Genomic DNA, 22137 nt, shown 5'->3' on the forward strand with positions numbered 1-22137 from the left:
CCACAGTTAAGATAATACACAAGTCACAATTATGATTAATCAACAGGAAGGTTACACCTACATGGGTAGACCAAACCGATATAAATGGAGTGGATGCTCACTATCAGGACAAAGTGTTCTACGCATGCACCAGTGTTACTAGTTACCAGGGTGTTATTGCTGCGTTCGTAATTTTCCATTTCGAGCTCCGAGAGACTGACGGTAAGAATTGAGAGCGTGTTTACACGACGATAATATATTTCTGATATGGTTTATAGTTTTTTGTGTATATTTCATGTCAGTAATTTGTTGTTACGTTGTTGTTTGTGTTTACTTTTTTAGGTTTATAACCTGACTCTTTACTTGACTAATGGCCTACTGGCCTACTGGCTTACTGGCCATACTGGCCTAAAAGTATTAGAGTGTGTTGGTATTGTGTGTCAGTATAATAAAACCATCAAAGACACAGGTCTGAGTTGTGTCCGGTAGCTTGGTTGCTCAAATACCCTCTACAAGGGGAGATCTATTTAGTTGCATTGCTTGTGTGACTAGCTAGATAATTGTACAATCACAATGTATTCATTTCTGTGTTTTTCCATTGTAATTTTGGTGTTGATAAATTATTCTATATACTATTCATTTTTATGTTGTTTTATCTCATATGATTATAGCCTATAGTATATAGCCTATATCTGTTGCCAGAACCATTATAATAACTGTATGCTTTTCAAAAACAAAACAAAAACAGACTTAATTGGAAGGATTCACATTTAAACCTTTTTCAGTTAATGTAGCCACTGCCACCTTCCCGTGACTCCATTTGGGGTCCGAACCCACAGTTTGAGAACCTCTGTTTTAAATGGTATCACTGTAATCCTTAACCATCAAAACATAGATGTAGACATCACCTATTCTGTATTATCATGTTTTGTTTAGGAGATATGATGCAAAATACATAATTTGGTTATGGCGGAAAGTAAAATGGCTGCCAAGGCCACTGGGGAGTTTTTTGCGATGGCTCCATATCCAAAATTGTTCAGGGCCCCAAACTGTACAAGTGTACCAAGGTTCATACTTTTATGAAAAAGTGACAGATCTTCGGACAAAACCACACAGGACTACCTCACAACATCACTGAATTGACCATTAACTATTCACCTGAACAGTTTATGATGTTGTACATGATATTATTGTAATCATTGACCATCAAAACATAGGTGTAGACATCACCTATTCTGTATTATCATGGTTTGGGAGTTATTAATACATTATTTGGTAATGCGGAAAGTAAAATGGCCGCCATGGCCACCAGGGGGCGTTTTTGCGATGGCTCCATATCTGAAAATGTTCAGGGTCCCAAACTGTACAAGTCTCACGCTTTTATGAAAAAGTGAACGATTCACCTAAAAAAATTTACCAATCCACCGGACTATATGTGTTTTAAAGCAAACATTTGTAACTCAAATCTTCTTTTTGAAAAACGTATGTTTCTATATCAGTGGTTCTCAAGGACCCCAGAAGCAAAGATTTGAGTTAAAAGAATATTTTTAAATGTAGGCCTATATATTCAAAGATTTGACACATTTTCAGGATTAGTTTTTCAAAAAATTGCAGATCTACAAGCTCATATGAGCTTGTAGATCTGCTATTTTTGAATATCCAAAGAAATCTTAAAATGACACAGATGCGTTCCCGGGTTGAAAGGGTTAATGATGATGTTGGAGCTGTTTGCGGCTGTGCAGTCACACTTGTAGTAGTGGAGAGAGCTCAGCACACATCCCTGGGGTGCTCCGGTGCTGAGTTTCAGGGGGTCAGATGTGATGCAGCCCATTCTCACCATCTGGCGGCGGTTCGACAGTCTAGTATCCAGTCGCACATGTTGGGGTGTAGCTCTAGGTCTCTGAGCTTTGCAACAAGCCTGGCTGGGACAATGGTGTTGACTGCCGAGCTGTATAGTCCACAAACAACATACTTACGTACTTGTCCTTCAGCTGTAACAGAGCGAGCACAAGTGCCGCCCGGCATGTTATGTGATTGCCTTGTTTATAGGGTTGGGTGTTAGGCCCGACCGATACCGTGTAGCCAAATGTGTCAGGGACCACAAAGGCTAAGACACAGAGACAGGGAGACAGGTTAAGGAATGTATATGAATAATAAAAGCCGGACAGACAAGGTTAGCTTTACAGAAAATACTCTAGAACTCTAGAAGTTACTGTTTAACAGTCGGTTAAACTGACTCAGCAGCTTATATTGGCAGCTTGTCCTGATGGCGATGTGGAGCAGCTGGGCTGATTGGGATCACCCACACCTGAGCTGGCTGCTGGCTATGGCGGTCCTTGAAATTAAAATGTTTGAGAACCACTGGTGTTGTAATTGTATAGCAGACGTGAAGCCCACATACCAGCTCTGACAGCGTGATATAAACCGGTTCCGGAAACGGTTCCAAATGTGATGGAACCGATTCTGGGTCCTCAATGTTGGATCCGGTTCCTCCGATTCCGGATCCCAACCCTTCTTGCTTATAGTATTGTAAATTGTAAAATTTAAATTGTAAATTACACTTGTAGTCTTGCAGATCTGTGTAACCTGGGAGGAGTGGATTATGAATCAGAGAGTGACAGCAGTGAGGACTGGTCCAACTCTCTGCGCTCAGACATGTCCGCTCTGTCCTGCGTGTCCGTCCTGCCCACCGAGGAGCTGGAGCGCCTCCTGCAGGATGTCAGAGGACTTGGGGACAGCACGCTGCAGGTACAAACCATCAGTGGTGGACGGTAAAATAAGTACATTTACTCAAGTACTGTTCCTTGAGTACAAATGTGAGGTACTTTGACTGTATTTGAGTATGTCCATTTCTCAATACTTAATACGTCTACTCCAAATACATCTCAGAGGCATTTGTGTTGTTAAAATGTTTCAAAATCACTCCACCTCTTTCACAGAACCCCTGGTCTACGGAGACCAGAGTCTCCACACTTTTCCACAGTGTCAGGACACTCGACAGCAAAAAGTGTAGCGTCCAAAATGACATAACCACCTCAACTCTGATGCTATAGTGACAAGCATCCAGCCAATCATAACCTCAACTCTGATGCTATAGTGACAAGCATCCAGCCAATCATAACCTCAACTCTGATGCTATAGTGACAAGCATCCAGCCAATCATAACCTCAACTCTGATGCTAGTGATAAGCATCCAATAACCAATCCAATCATAAACCTTTGGACCAGGGGTCCGTGAGGGGGTTCCAGGGGGTCCCCTGCTAAATTAGTTAAATATAGCACCCAAATCAGTTGACGCTAGTGACAAGCGTCCAACCAATCATAACCTGAACTTTGACGCTAGTGACAACAGACACAAGGGTGCGTTCAGGCTGTGCTGTAACCTTGTACTGTATCTACATATTTCAATATTTGTTTCGTGAAAAAATTGCGATCTACTTTCACACTGTGTGTGTGTGTGTGTGTGTGTGTGTGTGTGTGTGTGTGTGTGTGTGTGTGTGTGTGTGTGTGTGTGTGTGTGTAGAGCTATGAGGATGTACAGGTGGTGGTCTTGCATAAGGAGGTAGGGGGGGGCCTGGGCTTCAGCATCGCAGGAGGACTGGACCAGAATAAACCAGTCACTGTAAGTCTGTCTATCTATCTGTCTGTCTGTCGGGTGTTTTTGTTGAAAACATGAAAAATATGCCCTATTCCAAGGTAACATTCGCCGGAAATAGACAATCAACAAGCTCAAGAATTACGTTGAACTGAGTATACGGTTGATGTGGTTAAAATGTTTGAATTTTTTCTTTTTTTTAATGTTCTATTTTCACTTATAGAGCTGCTATTTTTTGTAAACTAGATTTCCCAGGCCTATCTGATCAGATCAATGTGTCACGTGAGTGTGAGTTATGGCCATTTGAAGTGTTAAAACACTGCTGTAAGATATTATGTGACTATTCTCATATGCCTTGACAACATGGGCACCCCTGACTGACAGCTGTAAACTGGGTGACTATTGATATGGCAGACCCCTGAACAGTGTTTGTGCCATGTTTGGAAGAAGAGAAAGGCTTATATAGTGTTTATTTAACTATATTATAGTTAAATAAACACTGAGGATTTTACAGTGGACTTGTTGCACATTAGGGAGCCAAACCTTCTTCCCCAATCAAAACATGTTCCATTCTTCCATTTGGAATCCTGGTTTAAACTTCCTGTTTTTCCTAAAGTTATTCCCACCGACTTATCAAAAATATTCCTTTTAGTGGCAGGACAACACACTCTCCCCTCAACAACCTGCCATGTTATTATAAGTTAACATTAGATAAATAGAGTTATTATAATTGATTATTCATTATGATATCCTTGAAGCTATTCCATTCAAAATAAAAACAAAATTATTCTGCACAAAAAGTACACTCGGTATACTCATTACATTGAATTCACAACAACAAAAAATACAGGAAAAAATGGTTAATAAAGATAACAAAGTATTTCAGACTATTTCAGTACAGGACTGCAGGTAAATTAAAGGAGAATTTTGGACTAAAGTTTTCTTACCTTTTCTATGACGTTATGATATCTTAGGATGAATGGTACAGTAGAACATTTTCATAACTCCACCCCTGAGCCGCCACAGCTTAAAAGGTGCGCGTATAGGCCTTAGGTTAGATCACATATTTTAATAGCTTTTCTTTTTTTTTTTTTGTGAGATCTGACGTTCATAGTGACAGAACACTATGCAACCAAAAAAAAACAACAAAAAAAAACAGAAGTCTCGCTAGACGAGATTGAAATCTCGAGATTTCAATCTCGTCTAGCGAGACTTCTGTACTTTTTCTTTTTTTTTTGGGACAGTGTTCTGTCACTATGAACGTCAGAGATAATGTGAACCGATTTGTGTGAGTTTTGAACAAAATGTGTTGGAGTAATAGCATAAAGTGTGTTTTGAAGACAGACGGACGGACACACAGACGGACAGGGGCAAAAACATAGTCTCGGCCACACCTTCGGCCTTGGAGACAACAATACGTATACAACAGGATGCAGTATCCGCAATGTACAGTATCAGTGAAGAAAATACAGTAAAAACAGTAGCATACAGTACGACTACAGTATTTTTTTTTTTACAGTATGTTAGGACAGCCATGAATGCAGACAACCCCAAAGATCAAGAACAAAAGCAGTTTCAATGTAGTTTCAGTGCAAAGACAGAACAGTCAGTATAGAATGGATGTTACCCTATCCCATGCTGCCCTCTAGTGGATGAAATGGTTCAAACCTCTATTTAGACTACCGGTTCCCAAACGGTGACTGTGTATTTTTGGATTGCATACACATTTTTATGGGTTGCGGGTTCCATAAACGTGTCATGATCTTGTAAACGTTGTGAGCTTGTAGATCTGCCATTTTCACTAGTTTTCACCAGAGAGACATCACATTTCTCTTTTGGGTCTCGAGCTAAAAAGCTTGGGAATCACTGATCTAGACTACCGGTTCCCAAAAGTTCTTAACACAGCGGCCGCCATGTTAAGTGGTCAGATGGGTGCGCCGCATGCATTTTCAGTTCCTCCTCTAGTTCCTCTCTAGTTCTGTTCTTTTTATCCCCAGGCTTTATTTTAACCTTTATATTTTTCTTGTTTGCCAACAGACGTTTGATGACGTCAACGAGCTCGCTGTGCAACAATAGGCTCTATGCACAGCAGCCATATTGGAAAGAAATTGAAAGGAACACAAAGGAAGTAAATCTTCCTCACTTCCTTCATCAGGTGTTACCAATGATGCTAATGAAGGCTCTGTTCCATTTGGTGTAGCACAGTGGTTCTCAAACTTTCTTAATTTCATAACTTCCGTTCCATTTCTACACTCTCAGAGTTACACCCCCGTAAGGGCCCATTTGGAACCCCCTAAAGGAACCATGAGGGTACCTGGACCACGCTTTGAGACCCACTGGTGTAGCAGAGTGTTTCCAGTGAGCCAACATGCACAATACAATATGCAGCACCATGACTTTATTTGACAAGGATGGAACAGAGTCTTAATTAGTATAATTGGTAACAGCTTTGAAGGAAGTAAGGAAGAGACCCAATTTCTTTCCAATATGGCTGCTGTGCATGGAGCCTAACAGAAACTCTGCGACAGATTATGCTGATTTGCTTTGTATCTTTTGTATCTGCCAGTGTGAATGCATCATTAAAGATTAAAAAAAAACATGACTTTTTCCCCCCCTCCAGGTGCACAAGGTGTTTCCGTCGGGCGTGGCGGCACAGGAAGGCTCCATCAGAGAGGGCGACCACGTCCTGTCTATCAACGGCACGGCGCTGTGCAGCTCCGCCCACTTCGAGGCCCTGAGGACACTGAGGAGAGCCAAGGAGCGCGGCATGGGCGTGGTCGTGCTGAGGAGGGGCCGGGCTACAGCTCCATATAAGGCAGGAGGGGAAGTTCAGGGATCCGCGCAGACTCCGCCCACAGGTGAGAGGTTTACATGTGAGATTCAAGATTCAAGAAGTTTTATTTGTCACTGACTTGTACAGGTACAAGCAGCGGAATGTTGTTGGGACAAGTCCCAGCAACATTTCGCTGCTTGTACCAACATTTCGCTGCTTGTGCCCGCGAATGTTTATAGCAGATCATGACAGAATAGTGGAACTCATAGCGAAGGACATATCAAAATTTCAAGCATCTTCATTGAGAATGTACAAACATTCCATCCATGTTCCATCTGTATGATAAACCAGGCATCTTTACACTGTAAATAGCTAATAGACCACATGTTGTTGTGGGAAGGTCGGTATATTACAGATATCCTCTGCACCTTTGACCCTAGTCTAGAGGAAGCCTTTATGACCAAGGTCATTGCATACCATCTCAGAGCTGGGTGCAAACTATTTGTTTTTAATATGTGGCAGCCTAGGACAGACCCCCACTGGTTGGTTATTAGAGGGTTTCAACAACTTGGGATGCCCCAAAAAGGAGGCAAAAAGGCTGGCAAAGTATTGTGATGTCTCTGCTGTAATTGGCAGCCGCCATGACGGAGGCGCTGTTACTTATACTCACAGTGTTACTTATACTCACAGAATACTGATATACGGTACTTATTGTATCATATAGACCCTCCAGAAAAACGTGATTATGTGATTGCATAATTTACCGCACATTCAGCAAAATGGGTGCAGATGATGCGATTTTTTTTCCAAAAAGGGCGAATCGCATCACATCGCATCGCATAATATGCTCATCGCATAATATGCGCATTGCATCGCATAGCATCGCGTAATATGCATATTTCGCAATTTCATTGAGGAAGACTGTTTTGTCGAAACGTTAGTTTCATTTCATTCTAATTAAACTTTCTGCATCGTGGCTAAGAGCTGTGCGGCCTCATCCTTGTCAACATTATTATCTGCCGTGGCCAGCACCTCATCAACACAGGTGTGCGCTCCTTACTCTGTGTATTCCTTGTAATTTCACTGCATAAATTCACATAAAATCCCTGCATATATCATTGCAATATCTAGGATTTTAGCCCGCATAATCAAGGAATTTTGCCCGCGTTTAACCTTTCTGCACCTTTCATATACTGTATGTGTGTCCTTGTATGATCTCCTTTATGTGGACGTGCATAAATGTGATAAAATGTGTTTGTGTCCTCTCAGGCCAGCGTGTGTGTGTGAGGCTGGAGAAGCGCAGCAGAGATCTAGGGTTCAGTCTGGAGGGAGGGGCTGGGTCCAGCCTGGGAGACAAACCTCTCAGCATCCAGAAGATCTTCCAGGGTGACAAACATTCACTTTACTAACCTTTTATTAGACTTGATTATAAATTATCATAGTTGATTGTTGTTGATTAATAGTTGACTATAGTTGATTAGAGTTAAATTGACACTGAGTATTTTTCGTTTTAAAAAACATCATCATAATAATAATAAAACATAAAACATGGGGGTCCGCAGGAGTCTGGTGGGCATGGAAACATGCAAAATAAATACGTTATTTCGTTATTTAGGTGGGACAAAACCAGTGGTGGACATGACTAAGTACATTTAATTGAGTTTTGTAGCCTACTTAAAGGACAACTTCACCCATTTTTAACATGTCTTCATATAATTGGTCCCCACTAATAGTGATGCTAATATGGTACCATTTTTGTTTTTGTCTCAGAGGAGGGCTGTGGACAGTTCAGAGACCTGCCTACCAGTGACATCATTGGTAGGCAGGTTTGGTCATTTCAAACAAGATTCCAAACTTTTTATTTAATGATTAAATTAAAAATTAACTTTAAAAAAAGGGCAGGATGAGTCACCAGAACCAAAGACGGGTGTTTTTGATGAATATAACATGTTCAAATGGAGTTTGAAATTATAATGGGTTTGTATAGGAAGGGGGCGTGTCTGATAAAATGAATATCAAATATGTAAATACTGAATCAAGCAACTTAAAAACTATGTGGGGGGCTCACAAAAGCCTGAGTAGACGATAAAAATGATCCAAATTTTTTTTTGAAAGTGAAATATCCCTTTAATGCAAGAACAATGGTTTCTAACTGTCCTGGAAGAGAAAGGCTGCAGTTTCTTTTAGCTTGGAACCCCAACTGATGATGTTGGTAGACAGGTTTCTGAACTGTCCACAGCCCACCAATGATGGGGCCAGCTAATAATGAGCATTACTACTCGCACGCGCTGGGCCGCACTTGCGCCCCCCAGTAGCGCGTACATAAATCGGCGCCCCTGGGCTGATTTCTTTGTCCACCACTGTGCGTCCACTCGGCAGGAGGTCCCGTGGAGCAGGTGTGTCCAGGAGACCAGCTGCTGCAGATCCAGGACGTCAGCGTGGTGGGGATGAGACGCCTGGAGGTCTGGACCCTCATCAAAACGCTGCCCCCCGGGCCCGTGGATGTGGTACTACACCGGCCGCACAAAGCACCACAAACTTAAGGACTTGTTTTATGTCATGTTCCGACATGTTCCGTCTGTCTGTCTGTCTGTCTGTCTGTCTGTCTGTCTGTCTGTCTGTCTGTCTGTCTGTCTGTCTCTCTCTCTCTCTCTCTCTCTCTCTTAGCATTAAATTAATGCCCTACTTCGTCATATAAGACACACCTGTTTATTTGTGTTTGTGTATATATATATATTGATATATATTGATATATTGATATATATTGATATACTGAATTAAAACATAATTCATAACTAATGACTATAATGTGTGATTGTCACAAAATCCCAAGGTGCACCTGGACTTGTCTCAGGGCTAGCAGTGTGCCTTTGACACACACTGTTTGTTATCTGGTTAGGATTATCTGAACTACACCTTCTGAGACAATCACTTACAATGAGTCCTGTCACTAAATTATTCAGACACACATGAGTAAAAGTGGCACTTTAATAGGCTCTATGCACAGCAGCCATATTGGCACGAAATTGGGCTGCTTCCTTCACCGGTGTTACCAATGATACTATTGAAGGCTCTGTTCCATTTAGTGTCAAACCTTTTAATTTCAAGGACCCCCATAACTCTGAGAGTGTACAAATGGTCCCTGGAGGGTCCCTGGACCACACGTTGAAACCCACTAGTGTAGTAGAGTCTTTCCAATGAGCCAACATGCACATTGCACAATATCAGTGCCCTGACTCTGTTTGACCCATTGGTTTGACAAGAATAGAACAAAGCCTTAATTAGTATAGTTGGTAACACCTGTGAAGGAAGTAAGGAAGCGGCGCAATGTCTTTCCATCATGGCTGCGGTGCACAGGGCCTATTGGGCAAATAATCTAATCATGTGTTTTAATTAGTCAATAATAGCTATAATTAGCACTACTGTAAGTACAAACGTCTCAAGAGAGTTCAAACATGTATGGTTTTGATTGTTTGATGCCTGTATAGCTGCTTGTATAGCTTCTTGTATCGTATAGCTGTTCGTATAGCTGTTCTGAAGGAGTACTTCTACCTCAAGGGTTGCTATATCAGCCTATGTAAAAATGCACTGATGAATAATGCTTTTAAAGGGGTAGTTCACTCACAAAATCAATTCCTCGCCCCATGAAGCCTTGAATTCATGGATATAGTTTTTAATTTTTGTCGCATTCCTGATATTCCAATATTTGATGAATGGAAGTCATTAGTAGGCCAAGCTTAACAAGAGCAATACTATAATTAAAACATTTGGTAGAAATAGTCAGTAGCAGTCTTCCCAGTGATTACACTGAGAGTTGTTTTGGAGTTTATCAATTATTGTATTTATATTGTTGGCCTCCTATTTACATCAATAAATCACATTGGAAAATTGGATGAGAAATGTGACAAAAACAAAAACATATATATCTCCATGAATTCAAGGCTTCATGGGGTGAGTAAATAACAATAAAAAGTCATGTTTGTGGTGAACTTCCCCCCTAAATAGGGCACACAGTCACAAAACACTTGGTTTCATCATTTAAAAGGTGTTAGATACGTTGCCATTAGCTGCAAACATTAAGGAGTTTTTTGTAATTAATTGTATTTAGAGTTTGTTTATGTTGTCAGTTTCTTCCTTCAATAAATCCTAACTTGAACTAAAATGTCTTTGAAATATGTCACTGCAGTTCAGCTGCTTTCCAGTAGAGCAAACTAGACCAAGGGTTCTCAAACCTTTCAGGCTGCGACCCCCAAAAATAATCACATTTGAACTCGGGACCCCCCATCCCCAAGGCCTTACATTTAGTTTGACTCGGTTCCACAAATAGAATATTGTGAAAATAGCCGAACTTGTAGATCGGCTATTTTCACAATGTTTGCCTCTTTCTTATGTAATATTTGATTACAAAAGGTCTTAAAAGTCCTTAAATTGTCACTTTAGAAATGTGCAGATATCCTGAACATACTTACTGTATGTTGGTTTGTTTACTACTGAGTGAGAAAATATTGGTTTGTTTACTACTGAGTGAGAAAATATTGGTTTGTTTACTACTGAGTGAGAAAACAATGTAGCACATTAAGCTAATCATCTGGCACCCCCCCCCCCCAGATCATTTGGGGACCCCCCTCGGGTCCAGTTTGGAAACCAATGAACTAGACCATATTTATACATTGATGTCAACCGCTCACAGAGAAGGGAGAAAGTATGTGTGGCGAAATTCCTAAACAAATGATAGGATAGTAGAATCTCCAGCTGAAGATGAGAGGTGATAAAGTGGAGATAAGGTGTCATCGCGTGTAGCCTTTATGGTCTACTGCTCTGTTGTAAATGTCACCACTTATCTACTGTATGATAATGACCCCCCCGTGTATAGCTGTGTGTGTGTGTGTGTGTGTGTGTGTGTGTGTGTGTGTGTGTGTGTGTGTGTGTGTGTGTGTGTGTGTGTGTGTGTGTGTGTGTGTGTGTGTGTGTGTGTGTGTGTGTGTGTGTGTGTGTGTGTGCGTGCGTGCGTGCGTGCGTGCGTGCGCGCGTGCGTGCGTGTGCGCACGCGCGTGCATTGACATTATAAAACCACTCAGTACAGAACAGGAAAAACATGGCAAAGAGGGTTCAGTTTACGCATGTGATTACGGTAGATCCTTACCCTATCACATTTATAACAAAACGATTCAGTTCTCTCTTTAACCAGTACTTAAAATAATTTAAGGCATTTATTTTCCTATGTCACTCTTATCCATCCAAGAAGATGAAATTTCAACCCCCCGAAACGATGCGATGCGAGAGTGCGGTCTAGCCAACACCAATTCAGGACTGCTGAATCGCTGTCCTCCACACTCTCCTCTCTAGCATCAGCGTCTTGCTCTGCAGCGTTGTTAGCTCAGCTGTCACGCCACAGTGTGTCATATGTACTGTAGGTGCAGCGCCTCTTTCCTTTCTATCGCTGTGGCCTGCGTTGGCTCCCACAGTGTCTGTCAGCAGTGGTGTAAAGTAACTGTACATTTACTCAAGTACTGTACTTAAGCAATATTACACGAGAGGGTGTGCTTTACCGTCATTATTGGCACGCCTGTGATGCGGTCAGGAACGAGGCGAAGCCGAGTTCCGCGAGCATCACAGAAGTGCCAATAATGTAAGGTAAAGCACACCCTCGAGTGTAATATTCCGATTATACAACAGTTACCAACAAAACACATCCAAATGTATTCATATTGTGGAGCAATTCATAATCAAAATGTTTCGCTATTATCCGTTTCCCTGTAAAGAGAAGAGTTTTTCACTGAGACATTAAATAGTCCCTGTAGCAGCGCTATGAGCCTGAGGCACCGTCTCATCAACACAGCTAAGCTATCAATGCTTGCGCAGTGGAATGAATTCCAGTAGGCTATATGCTCCGTCGTACGACCGTGTCACGTGGCCAAAATAACTGATCTACAAGCTGGCAACGCGTCGCGATGGCGACGCGTTGTGAACTTGTAGATCGGCTATTTTCGCCGTGCGATACCTGGCGACGCGTTGTGAACTTGTAGATCGGCTATTTTCGCCGTGCTGTTTGTTTTCCTACCGTGGGACAGCGTGACGTCACAGCACAGCTGTGCCATATATGGTCTAATCAGGTGCGGACTGCAGTGCGGAGTGATTTATTAATGTGATTAGGCCCGTGCTATGATGCTGGTTTGAAGCACGGCTAGACAGCTATTTCAACCAATCAGATTGCTTGGTCGGAACTACCTGTTGTATAATTAAGTACAATTTTGAGGTATTTTAACTTTACTGGAGAGATTTTCGTGTTTTTAGTAGTTTTAAAGTTGTCATAAAAGTTTAGATCCATATTTATCGATCGATTCACTGTGTGTTTCCGGAGCAGGAGTCTCTGACTATTGCTCCGGATGCAAAACATTGCACCCGGAGCTAGTGTCCCCTTCGCTACAGGCCGTTGGAAACACGTGTCTCCTCGGAAAAATGGACAAAAAAAACAGATACAGGCGAAAGAAAAAAAACTACAAACATGGAGTCGACGGGAACGGAATGACGTTAAATCCATTATTTCCGTATCCGTTTGTGCTACAGTTTTACTGCTCCCTTCAGATTCAAGAATAGACCGTGATCTTCTCTAAAATAACAATAATTACAAACGCGTCGACGGCCAAGTGGACAAACTAGCAATTGACTCGATAACGCGTCGACGGCAGTCAAAGAGTTAAGTACATTTTGATACCAATACTTTTGTAATTTTACTCAAGTAAATGTTGAATTCCGGACTGTTACTTGTAACGGAGTGTTTCCACATTGCAGTATTGATACTTTTACCTAAGTAAAATATCTGAGTACTTTTTCCACCACTGTCTGTCAGTTTGCTTGCCACCAGTTCCGGGTGCCTGACACAGTGCCCTGCCAGCCTCATCCTGCTCTCTCTGACCCTGTCTGTGACCCGTGGGAGGTCCCCACAGAGTTCCACGTTTCTGATGTGGTCCGCCCATGTGACACCTAACGTTATAGTGCCATTCCCCCAAAACAGCCTCTGTCACCAACCTTGTGTGTATCCTTATGTTTGTGTTGTGTCCTTGACTTCATATAGCTTGTCTTATATCTTATCTGTTATCAGATTAGAACTGCTATGTTCTGTCATCAACATTTATCAGAGACACTAATATAGTTCCAGTTGTGGGCAGTAACTATACTTGAGTACTGTTACTTTCTTTTGTATTTGGGTTCTTTTGCAAGCACGTACTATGACTTTCACTTGGCTACATATTCTAGGAAGGACATTTTGGAACCCAAAGTCACAAAAGTACATTATGAATTAACCACTTGAGCCCCATTTCAAATTTCGTGAAAATGGCAGGTCTACAAGCTCACAACGTGTTGCACCGCAACGTGGTGTGAGCTTGTAGATCTGCTAGTTTCAGTATTTCAGAACATGTCTTTTCCACATTTTGGGGCGAAATGTTCTAAATTTCAACAAAGCAAATGCATTGATATAAAAAGATAATGCACTTTGTAATGTATCCCTTTGACTACTTGAGTATTTACTTTGTCCACCAGTGGATGCATACTGTAGTAGTTCTTCAGGCTGATGGGGTGAAATCAGGTGGCTGTTTGGTTGCATCATTCATCAACAGTGCAGAGTTCATTAAGTGGTACATAAAAGGCTAATAAAAGGCTTGAGTCACATGTACAAACATTCACATTCATGTTGTCTGCCTTCGGGCATGGCTAATTTGAAAAAAGGATAGGGAGTGAACGGTAAGAATATAGAAATTTCTGCCGATATCTGATTACCGATAAATAAGCTATGCACAGCAGCCATATTGGAAAGAAATGCACAGGTGTTACCAATGATACTAATGAAGGCTCTTTTCCATTTAGTCTAGCACTGTGGTTCTCAAACTTTTTTTTAATTTCAAGGACCATAACTCTTGAGAGTGTACAAATGGAACCAAATGGACTCGTAAGGATCCATTTGGTTCCATTTGTACACTCTCAGAGTTACACCCCCGTAAGGGGCCATTTGGAACCCCCTCAAGGAACCATGAGGGTCCCTGGACCCCAATTTGAGACCCAGAGTCTGTCCAGTGAGCCAACATGCACGATATCTGCACCCTGACTCTGTTTGACCACAGTGGAACACAACCTTACGTCATTTGTTGTTGTTGAAAGAAGAAAACAAAAGAAGAGGGGGGGGGGGGGGTCTACGGACATCTACATAAATGATACACGTAGCATACACCAGCAGGTACAGTACGTGAGGTTAGACATAAGTAGTGGTGTAAAGTAACTAAGTACATTTACTCAAGTACTGTACTTTACTGGAGTATTTCCGATTGTTTATACTTTTACTTCTACTCCACTAGGCCTACATCTCAGAGGCAAATGTTTTACTTTTTCTCCACAACAATTATTTGATAACTTTAGTTACTAGTTATCTGCAGATATAAATTATTATATTATGAAACACACATTAACCACTTCAGCCCTATTTCATGAATGTTTGAAAATAGCAGATCTACAAGCTCACAACGCGTCACATCGCGACGCGTTATGAGCTTGTAGATCGGCTGTTTTCAGAAGAATTTGTACTTTTAGTTTTGTACTTTTACTCAAGTAACATTTTGAACACAGGCCTTTTACCTGTAACAGAGCATTTCTCCACTGTGGTATTGCTACTTTTACTTAAGTAAAACATCTGAGTACTTTTTTGCACCACTGGACGTAAGGTGCAAGGTGGCGGCCCACATTAGCAGCAGGTATGTAGCCTACATGAGGTTAGAATTAAGGCGCAAAAGAGTATCAACACATTGTCAGGTTCTATGGAAGTCCACATAGGGCAATAATTTCCACAGGTAAAATAAAGTCAATCTTACTGTCTTCCTAAGCCTGACTTGGCGATACAGTGGTGTCATATGGCAGACAATTATGAAAATGTATTTGACACTTTGACACTTTTTAAAAGATTTACCTATAATGCCATGGCCAAGATAGGGATATCAAGTTTATAGTGGTTATGGAATTGTATTACTTCCTTCCTTACTGCTGATTTAGGAAGCAATTAAAGTCATGTTAACCTGCTTGGTTGTGTATACAGTATATCAATTTATATGTCGTTGTCGTCGTCGTCGTCCCCCCACACACACACACACACACACTCGAACAACTGCCCTCACATCCGCTGGTCTCATGTGAACACCTCTGCCTTTATGAGGGTCAAAGTCCGGATTGATGTGTAGATAGAGCCATGATGATCATGATGATAAAATGTCGTACATCTCTGGACAGGTTCACACATTGACCATCGTTAGAGAGCAACTTTGGACACAAAGGACACAAACACAGCACTTGCCTGGGACGGACAGACAGACAGAACTTTTTTTTAAATAATGACATTCTGAAGGGACAATATTTCGTCCCTCAAAATCCGTGGGAAGGTGTAAGATCCCATTTCCTTTAAAAGTTTTTTTTTTTAAGGAGGCCAGAGCTGGTGAGTTACTGCTGTTTAGCTGCTTGTGAATGGAATCAGCTGTATTTCTCTCCAGGACATGATGATCATCAGACACAAAGTGAGGGTCCGGAGCCCCCTGCTCCGAGAGTGCATGGCTGAATTCCTGGGGACCTTCGTGTTGCTGGTAAGTGGACCAGTTGGTGGACAGTAGCAAAGTGCTTTTACTTGAGTACTGTACTTAAAGGTAGGGTAAGTGATATTATTGGGTTAACCGGTTAATAAACCCCCCCCCCCAAAAAAAAAAGAAAACGGGAAAGCATCATTTCGAACATAAGTTTTTCAGAAAACTCATATATAATTATAATAAAAATAATATATCATTTTAACAATTCAAAGATTTGCAAAAATGTTCACGATTTAAAAAAAGATAGCAGATCTACAAGCTCATAGTGCGGCACTCGGTGCCGCGCTATGAGCTTGTAGATCTGCTATTTTTGAATAGCCAAAGCAATCTAAAATGACACAGATGTGTTCCCGGTCTTAATGGGTTAATAAACAGAAAATACATTTTCAGGTGTGTTGACAAATTCTGGCCAATCAGGAGAGAGTACCCCATTTATCAGCTTATATTTTATAGTGTTCCAGTTACAATTTTGTCAGCTCATTTCTTCGTGTCATCACTTCCATTTTCACTTGTTTAATCTGTATTGTGTGTATGTTCTCTCTCCTGATTGGATAAGCCTGGCAATTCATTCTCTGTTTAATTAAGACCTGTAGAAGACAGGGAGACTCATGTTACCGAACAAACCCTCTATAGCAATGATTACTCAGAATATAGAGCTATAACAAAAAAAACTATCACTTACCCTACCTTTAAGTATGTTTTGAGTATCTGTACATTACTGGAGTATTTGTATTTTTGTATAATTGTGACTTTTATTCCACTCCATTTCAAAGACAAACACTTTCAACTGCACTACATTTCTAGGAAGGGAAATATACTTTATATGAATTTTCACACACAATTACACAATTTCAAATGTAGTGAAATTAGCAGATCTACAAGCTCACAACACGTCTATGGGGTTATTTAGATAAGGCGAGGGGACTTTCATTACAAAGTCTCATGAGGGTGTGGAATTAATGACATTTTGATGACTGCAAATGCTCCATTGGTGAGCTGATAACATGTTTATGACTTAATAGGAAGTGTGTGTGTGTGTGTGTGTGTGTGTGTGTGTGTGTGTGTGTGTGTGTGTGTGTGTGTGTGTGTGTGTGTGTGTGTGTGTGTGTGTGTGTGTGTGTGTGTGTGTGTGTGTGTGTGCGCGCGCGCGCGCAATATCCTGTGTTCATTCTGTAGCAGTTATTGATCAGTTATCCATAATGAATCCATTAAAGGGATAGTTCACCCATCAAATTATTGGCTTAGGAATGTGACAAAAACCCCAAAATATCAATCACCGCTTGAATTCAAGTCTCCATGGGGTGACTATCGATAGAAAAAAAGTCAGTTCGGGGATGAACTATCCCTTTCGTAATGTTTAAACAGTTTATTGGGAATAACGCCTTAAACATTGCCTCAATAACACAACATACAATTTAAATCAATCTCCCTCTAGCTGAGAGAGATGAAGCAAGGACCCCCACTACATATTGTATAACATTGTGTCGCAGATTATAAACCTTTTCAGAGATTTCATAGATAGATTCATAGACTTGTTGTTTGACAGCACTATCAATGTGTAGCGTTGAGTTGGATTCATGTTAATGTGTATTTTCAGACAGTTTAACCACTTAAAACCTAAAAAAATTGTACTTGGTCCGCTCTTTATTCCCTCTACACCTAAACCTGAAAATAGCTGATCTAGAGAGAGATTTTACTTTTGGATACTGTTCTCTTCAGAATAGGGATGCTATAGGGATCAAGTTAGTTGGTTAATGTAAAAAAAAAGATCCTATCACAGAACGATTTGGCGGACCCCCTTTGTAACTCTGAGGACCCCCTAGGGGTCCCGTACCCCCTGTTGAAGACCCCTGTCAAGTATCTGGAGCCTGATGGTCTGTCTGTCTGTCTGCATGTCTGTCTGTCTCTCTCTCCCTCTTCTCTCCCCTCTTTCTTTCTTTCTTTCTTTCTTTCTTTCTTTCTTTCTTTCTTTCCTTCTCTCTTGAGTCTCCTTTTATTTTCTCTGTACCTCTCTCTCAATCAAGCATAATTAAAAGGGATAGTTCACCAAGTTCACTAAGCCAATAATTTGATGACCCACAACGAGTCTCCTTCATTGTCTGCTACCGGAACCGCTGCCTACCGGTCCGCTGCCCATCAAATTATTGGCCTATGAATGCGACAAAAACAAAAAAAATAATATCGATGAATTCAAGTCTCCATGGGGTGACCAATCAATAGGAAAAAAAAATTGGGGGGGGTGAACTATCCCTTTAAACTCTGTAGGACGGCGTTAAGTTTTTTTTGGCAAGCGGCACACGATGGTGTGATGGAGTCTACATGAGAGATTGTGTTAGTTATATTGTATTAACAGTCATACTCTACTAAACACAATGGTTAACCACTTAAAGGTAGGGTAGGCCTAAGTGATGTTTTTTGTCAAAAATGTGAACCCATTAAGACCTGAGGTCGATTCTACAAAATGTCTGTTTTTAGTCTTCTAAAAATAGTTTTTTGAAAAAAACTTATGTTACTATGTCAGTGGCTCTCAAACTTTTTCATGTCAAGGACCCCAAAATGTATATGTTTTTGGCCAAGGACCCCCATCTCAAAATATGTTGTTCCAGGGACCCCCCAGAAGCAAACACTTGAGTAACAAATGTTCGCTTGAAAAAAATATATATTAAAAACATTTACGATTTCTAAAAAATAGCAGATCTACAAGTATGAGCTTGTAGATCTGCTATTTTTTAATAGCCAAAGTGTAAAATAATGCTTTTTTTTAAAGCTCAAATAAAAAAATGACACAGATGCTTCTTCAGGTCTTAATGGGTTAAAGCACTATTCTATTCAATTCAATTCAATTAAATTTTATTAAAGTGTCAAATCACAACAAGTCTCAAGACACTTTACATGTAGAGAAGAGACCCGACAGTCCCTGATATTCTGATAGTAATCATTGCTATACAGTGTTTGTTCAGTAACTGGGGTCTTCCTGCCTCTCCACATCTTGAATAAAAAGAGAATACTGTTACTGAACAAACACTCTAGCAATGATTACAAAATATAACGTTTTTTAACACTTATTTTAACAAAGGAATATCACATACACTACCTTTAAACCCTCTATTCTTTGTAAAAAAAATTGCCCCGATTTACAACTGCTCTTTTTCCCTCTACACTAAATCTCTTTGCTGAAAATAGTCGATCAATGAAGCAATGTTGCGTTGCGATGCGTTGTGAGCTTGTAGATCTGCTATCTTCAGCGAATGTTCAACCCCCAGAATATAGTGATGCCATGGAGATCAAGTGGTTAAGATAATGTTTTATTCAGTAAAAAATATATATGTTTAGTGCAACTTGTATATGTTCAGTGGTGAAAAGTAACTAAGTACATTTACTCAAGTACTATACTTAAGTACAATGTTGAGGCATTTTTACTTTACTGGAGTATTTCCAATTTGTTGTACTTTTACTTCAACTCCACTACATCTCAGAGGCAAATATTGTACTTTTACTCCACTACAATTATTTGAAAATTTGAGTTACTAGTTACTTTGTAGATTTTGATTATTATTACAAAACATACATTAACCACTTCAGCCCTATATACATTTCGGCCATTTGAAAATAGCCAATCTACAGCTCACAATCCGTCGCAATGCGTCGCAATGCGACTCTGTTACAATTACTTGTAACAGAGTATTTCTACATTGCAGTATTGATACTTTTACTTAAAGGGATATTTCACTTTCAAAAAAACTTTGGGACATTTTATCGTCCACACAGGCTTTTGAGAGCCCCCCAGACCGTTTTTAAGTTGCTTGATTCAGTATTTAGATATTTAATATTTATTTAATCAGACACGCCCCCTTCCTATACAAACCCATTATAACTTCAAATGAAAAATATTAAATACAATAAAAAATGTAAATAAAATAAAATAAAAAAAGTAATACAAAAAACACGGCCCCCTCGCGTATTAGGAGGGCAGGGTGAGTCACCAGAACCAAGGACGGGTGTTTTCGATAAATCTAACATGTTAAAAATGGAGTTTGAAGTTATAATGGGTTTGTATAGGAAGGGGGCGTGTCTGATAAAAATGAATATCAAATATCTAAATACTGAATCAAGCAACTTAAAAACGGTCTGGGGGGCTCACAAAACCTGAGTAGACGATAAAATGACCCAAAGTTTTTTTGAAAGTGAAATATCCCTTTAAGTAAAGACATTCGAGTACTTTTTCCACCACTGTATATATGTTGCTGTGTGCAGTTGTTTGGCTGTGCGGCTGCAGCGCAGGTGAAGACCAGCAGGGAGACTAAAGGACAGTTCCTGTCCACCAACATGGCTTTCTCTGTGGGCGTCATGGCAGCCATGTACCTCACCAAAGGCATCTCTGGTAACAAACTTTACATCGCCTGTTATTTCATTGGATTGCAAAACGTACCACACTATAGTGTAATACAGTGGTTCTCAAACTGTTTTCATGTAAAGGGCCCCCAGATTGATATTTGGCCCCTATCTGAAAATATTTTGTGCCAGGGGCCTCCAGAAGAGAATATTTGTGTTAAATAATATATATATATATATTTTTGCACATCTGATATTTTTTAATAGCCAAAGTATAAAATATGGCTAAAATTATTGTGACGCTGTGTTAACAAATTTTGTTGGGGACACGCTGGAACTCACCCAAGGGCCCCTGCAGGGGTACCTGGACCCACTTTGAGAACCACTGGTGTAATAGACTAGATCGGCAACTTTTGAAAGCTTTTGAAAAGTTAAGAAATTTGCAAAAGATTTGTTTAAATTTTATCACATGCACAACGTAGGGACACCAGCTTGAAAGTGGTGAAGTGTGTGTGGGGGTTTTATCATTTATCCTTATTTTATTCTGAATGAATGAAAAGTATTAAAGCTATGTCACTTTTTTTAATGAATAAAATGTTATGTTGTCCAATCTGTATGGTAGAGTATATGTTAATACAATATAACATGTCTCACCAATAGACACAGGATCTGACACATGTTTTGACCTGATGGTCAAGATTGAATTCAAGATTTAAGATTCAATTCCCCCGAGCAAGCAGGCCGGCTCTATTAGCTCAATGAAAAAAAATGTCGGGGTAGAAGAGGAAAGTTACATAGTGCTCCTTTAGCAACAGCTTATGACTAAATAATAACCACAATAATAATAATAATAATAATAATAATAATAATAATAAATGTAATAATAATAATAATAATAATTATTATTTATTATTATACATCACATTAATATAGCGCTTTTCTTAGTACCCAAAGTCGCTTTACAACAAAACAAAAGAAAATAAACAACTTTATTAGGACAGAAATAGTTAAAAAGGCAAAATATTTTGCAAGGAAACAAAACATTAAGCTAAGACTAAAAGACAGAAAGGGATTGGATCCAATGGAACAACGGGTTATTTTTTTCCACCAGTTTTAAACATGAAAGGTTTCCAACTGACACAATGACTAAATAAATGCATTGCTATCTTGTGTTCCACAGGTGCTCATCTGAACCCGGCAGTCACACTGAGTTTCTGCTCCCTGGGTCAGGTCCAGTGGAACCGGCTGCTTCCCTACAGCCTGGCCCAGATCCTGGGGGCGTACATGGCCTCAGCCCTGGTCTACCTGGTCTACTATGGTAAGTGCTTATCGTGTTAGTGTCGCAATCTGCCCCTGTTCTGGCTGCCTATGCCCCTGTCTTTGCTCTGTTGTGACTCCGCTCCTGCTCATCCTACCCCCCCCCCCCCCCCCCCCCCGCCTGTAGTCACTCTGAGGACCCCCTGGGGGTCCCGGACCCTATGTTGAAGACCCCCACAGTAGGGCCGTTAATCAACCTACGTGTGTGTGTGCGTGTGCACGTGCACGTGTGTGTGTGTGCCCTATAGATGCCATCATGGAGTTCAGTGGAGGAGTGTTGACTGCATATGGTCCCAATGAGACGGCCTCCATATTTGCCACCTATCCCTCTGAGTACCTGTCTCTGGGGACGAGTGTCCTGGATCAGGTCAGTCGGAGGAATATTTCTGAAATCGTTTGTACTCAGATAAAGAAAAGTTATGTGACAGTGGTGTAAAGTAACAAAGTACATTTACTGAAGTACTGTACTTAAGTAACATTTTGAGGTACTAGAGTCTCCAAATCCCTCTATGCAGATTTTC

At 40.6% G+C, this 22137-nt stretch overlaps 2 protein-coding genes across 3 annotated transcripts in view; both read left to right on the plus strand.

Annotated features, from left to right (window-relative positions):
* LOC308084345 (uncharacterized protein) overlaps window positions 1–10503 on the plus strand; it is a 32104-nt gene extending 21601 nt beyond the window's left edge. For both annotated transcript variants that reach the window (XM_080426951.1, XM_080426950.1), the window contains exons 6-10: window positions 2547–2727; window positions 3503–3601; window positions 6195–6432; window positions 7617–7733; window positions 8727–10503. In XM_080426951.1, coding sequence (XP_080283077.1) covers window positions 2547–2727; window positions 3503–3601; window positions 6195–6432; window positions 7617–7733; window positions 8727–8890 — 799 coding nt within the window. In that variant the 3' untranslated portion in view covers window positions 8891–10503. The remainder of the gene's footprint in view (window positions 1–2546; window positions 2728–3502; window positions 3602–6194; window positions 6433–7616; window positions 7734–8726) is intronic.
* A 5377-nt stretch (window positions 10504–15880) lies between these two features.
* Window positions 15881–22137, plus strand: part of aqp10a (aquaporin 10a) — a gene marked incomplete at both ends in the record, with an annotated part of 28425 nt that continues 22168 nt past the window's right edge. The window contains 4 exons of the mRNA XM_080425999.1: window positions 15881–15967; window positions 20222–20348; window positions 21480–21617; window positions 21865–21983. Of these exons, the coding sequence (XP_080282125.1) occupies window positions 15881–15967; window positions 20222–20348; window positions 21480–21617; window positions 21865–21983 (471 nt within the window). The remainder of the gene's footprint in view (window positions 15968–20221; window positions 20349–21479; window positions 21618–21864; window positions 21984–22137) is intronic.

Source organism: Gymnoscopelus braueri (assembly GCF_963280865.1).
Source record: "Gymnoscopelus braueri genome assembly, chromosome: 4".
In the NCBI taxonomy this organism is placed as follows: Eukaryota; Metazoa; Chordata; class Actinopteri; order Myctophiformes; family Myctophidae; genus Gymnoscopelus; species Gymnoscopelus braueri.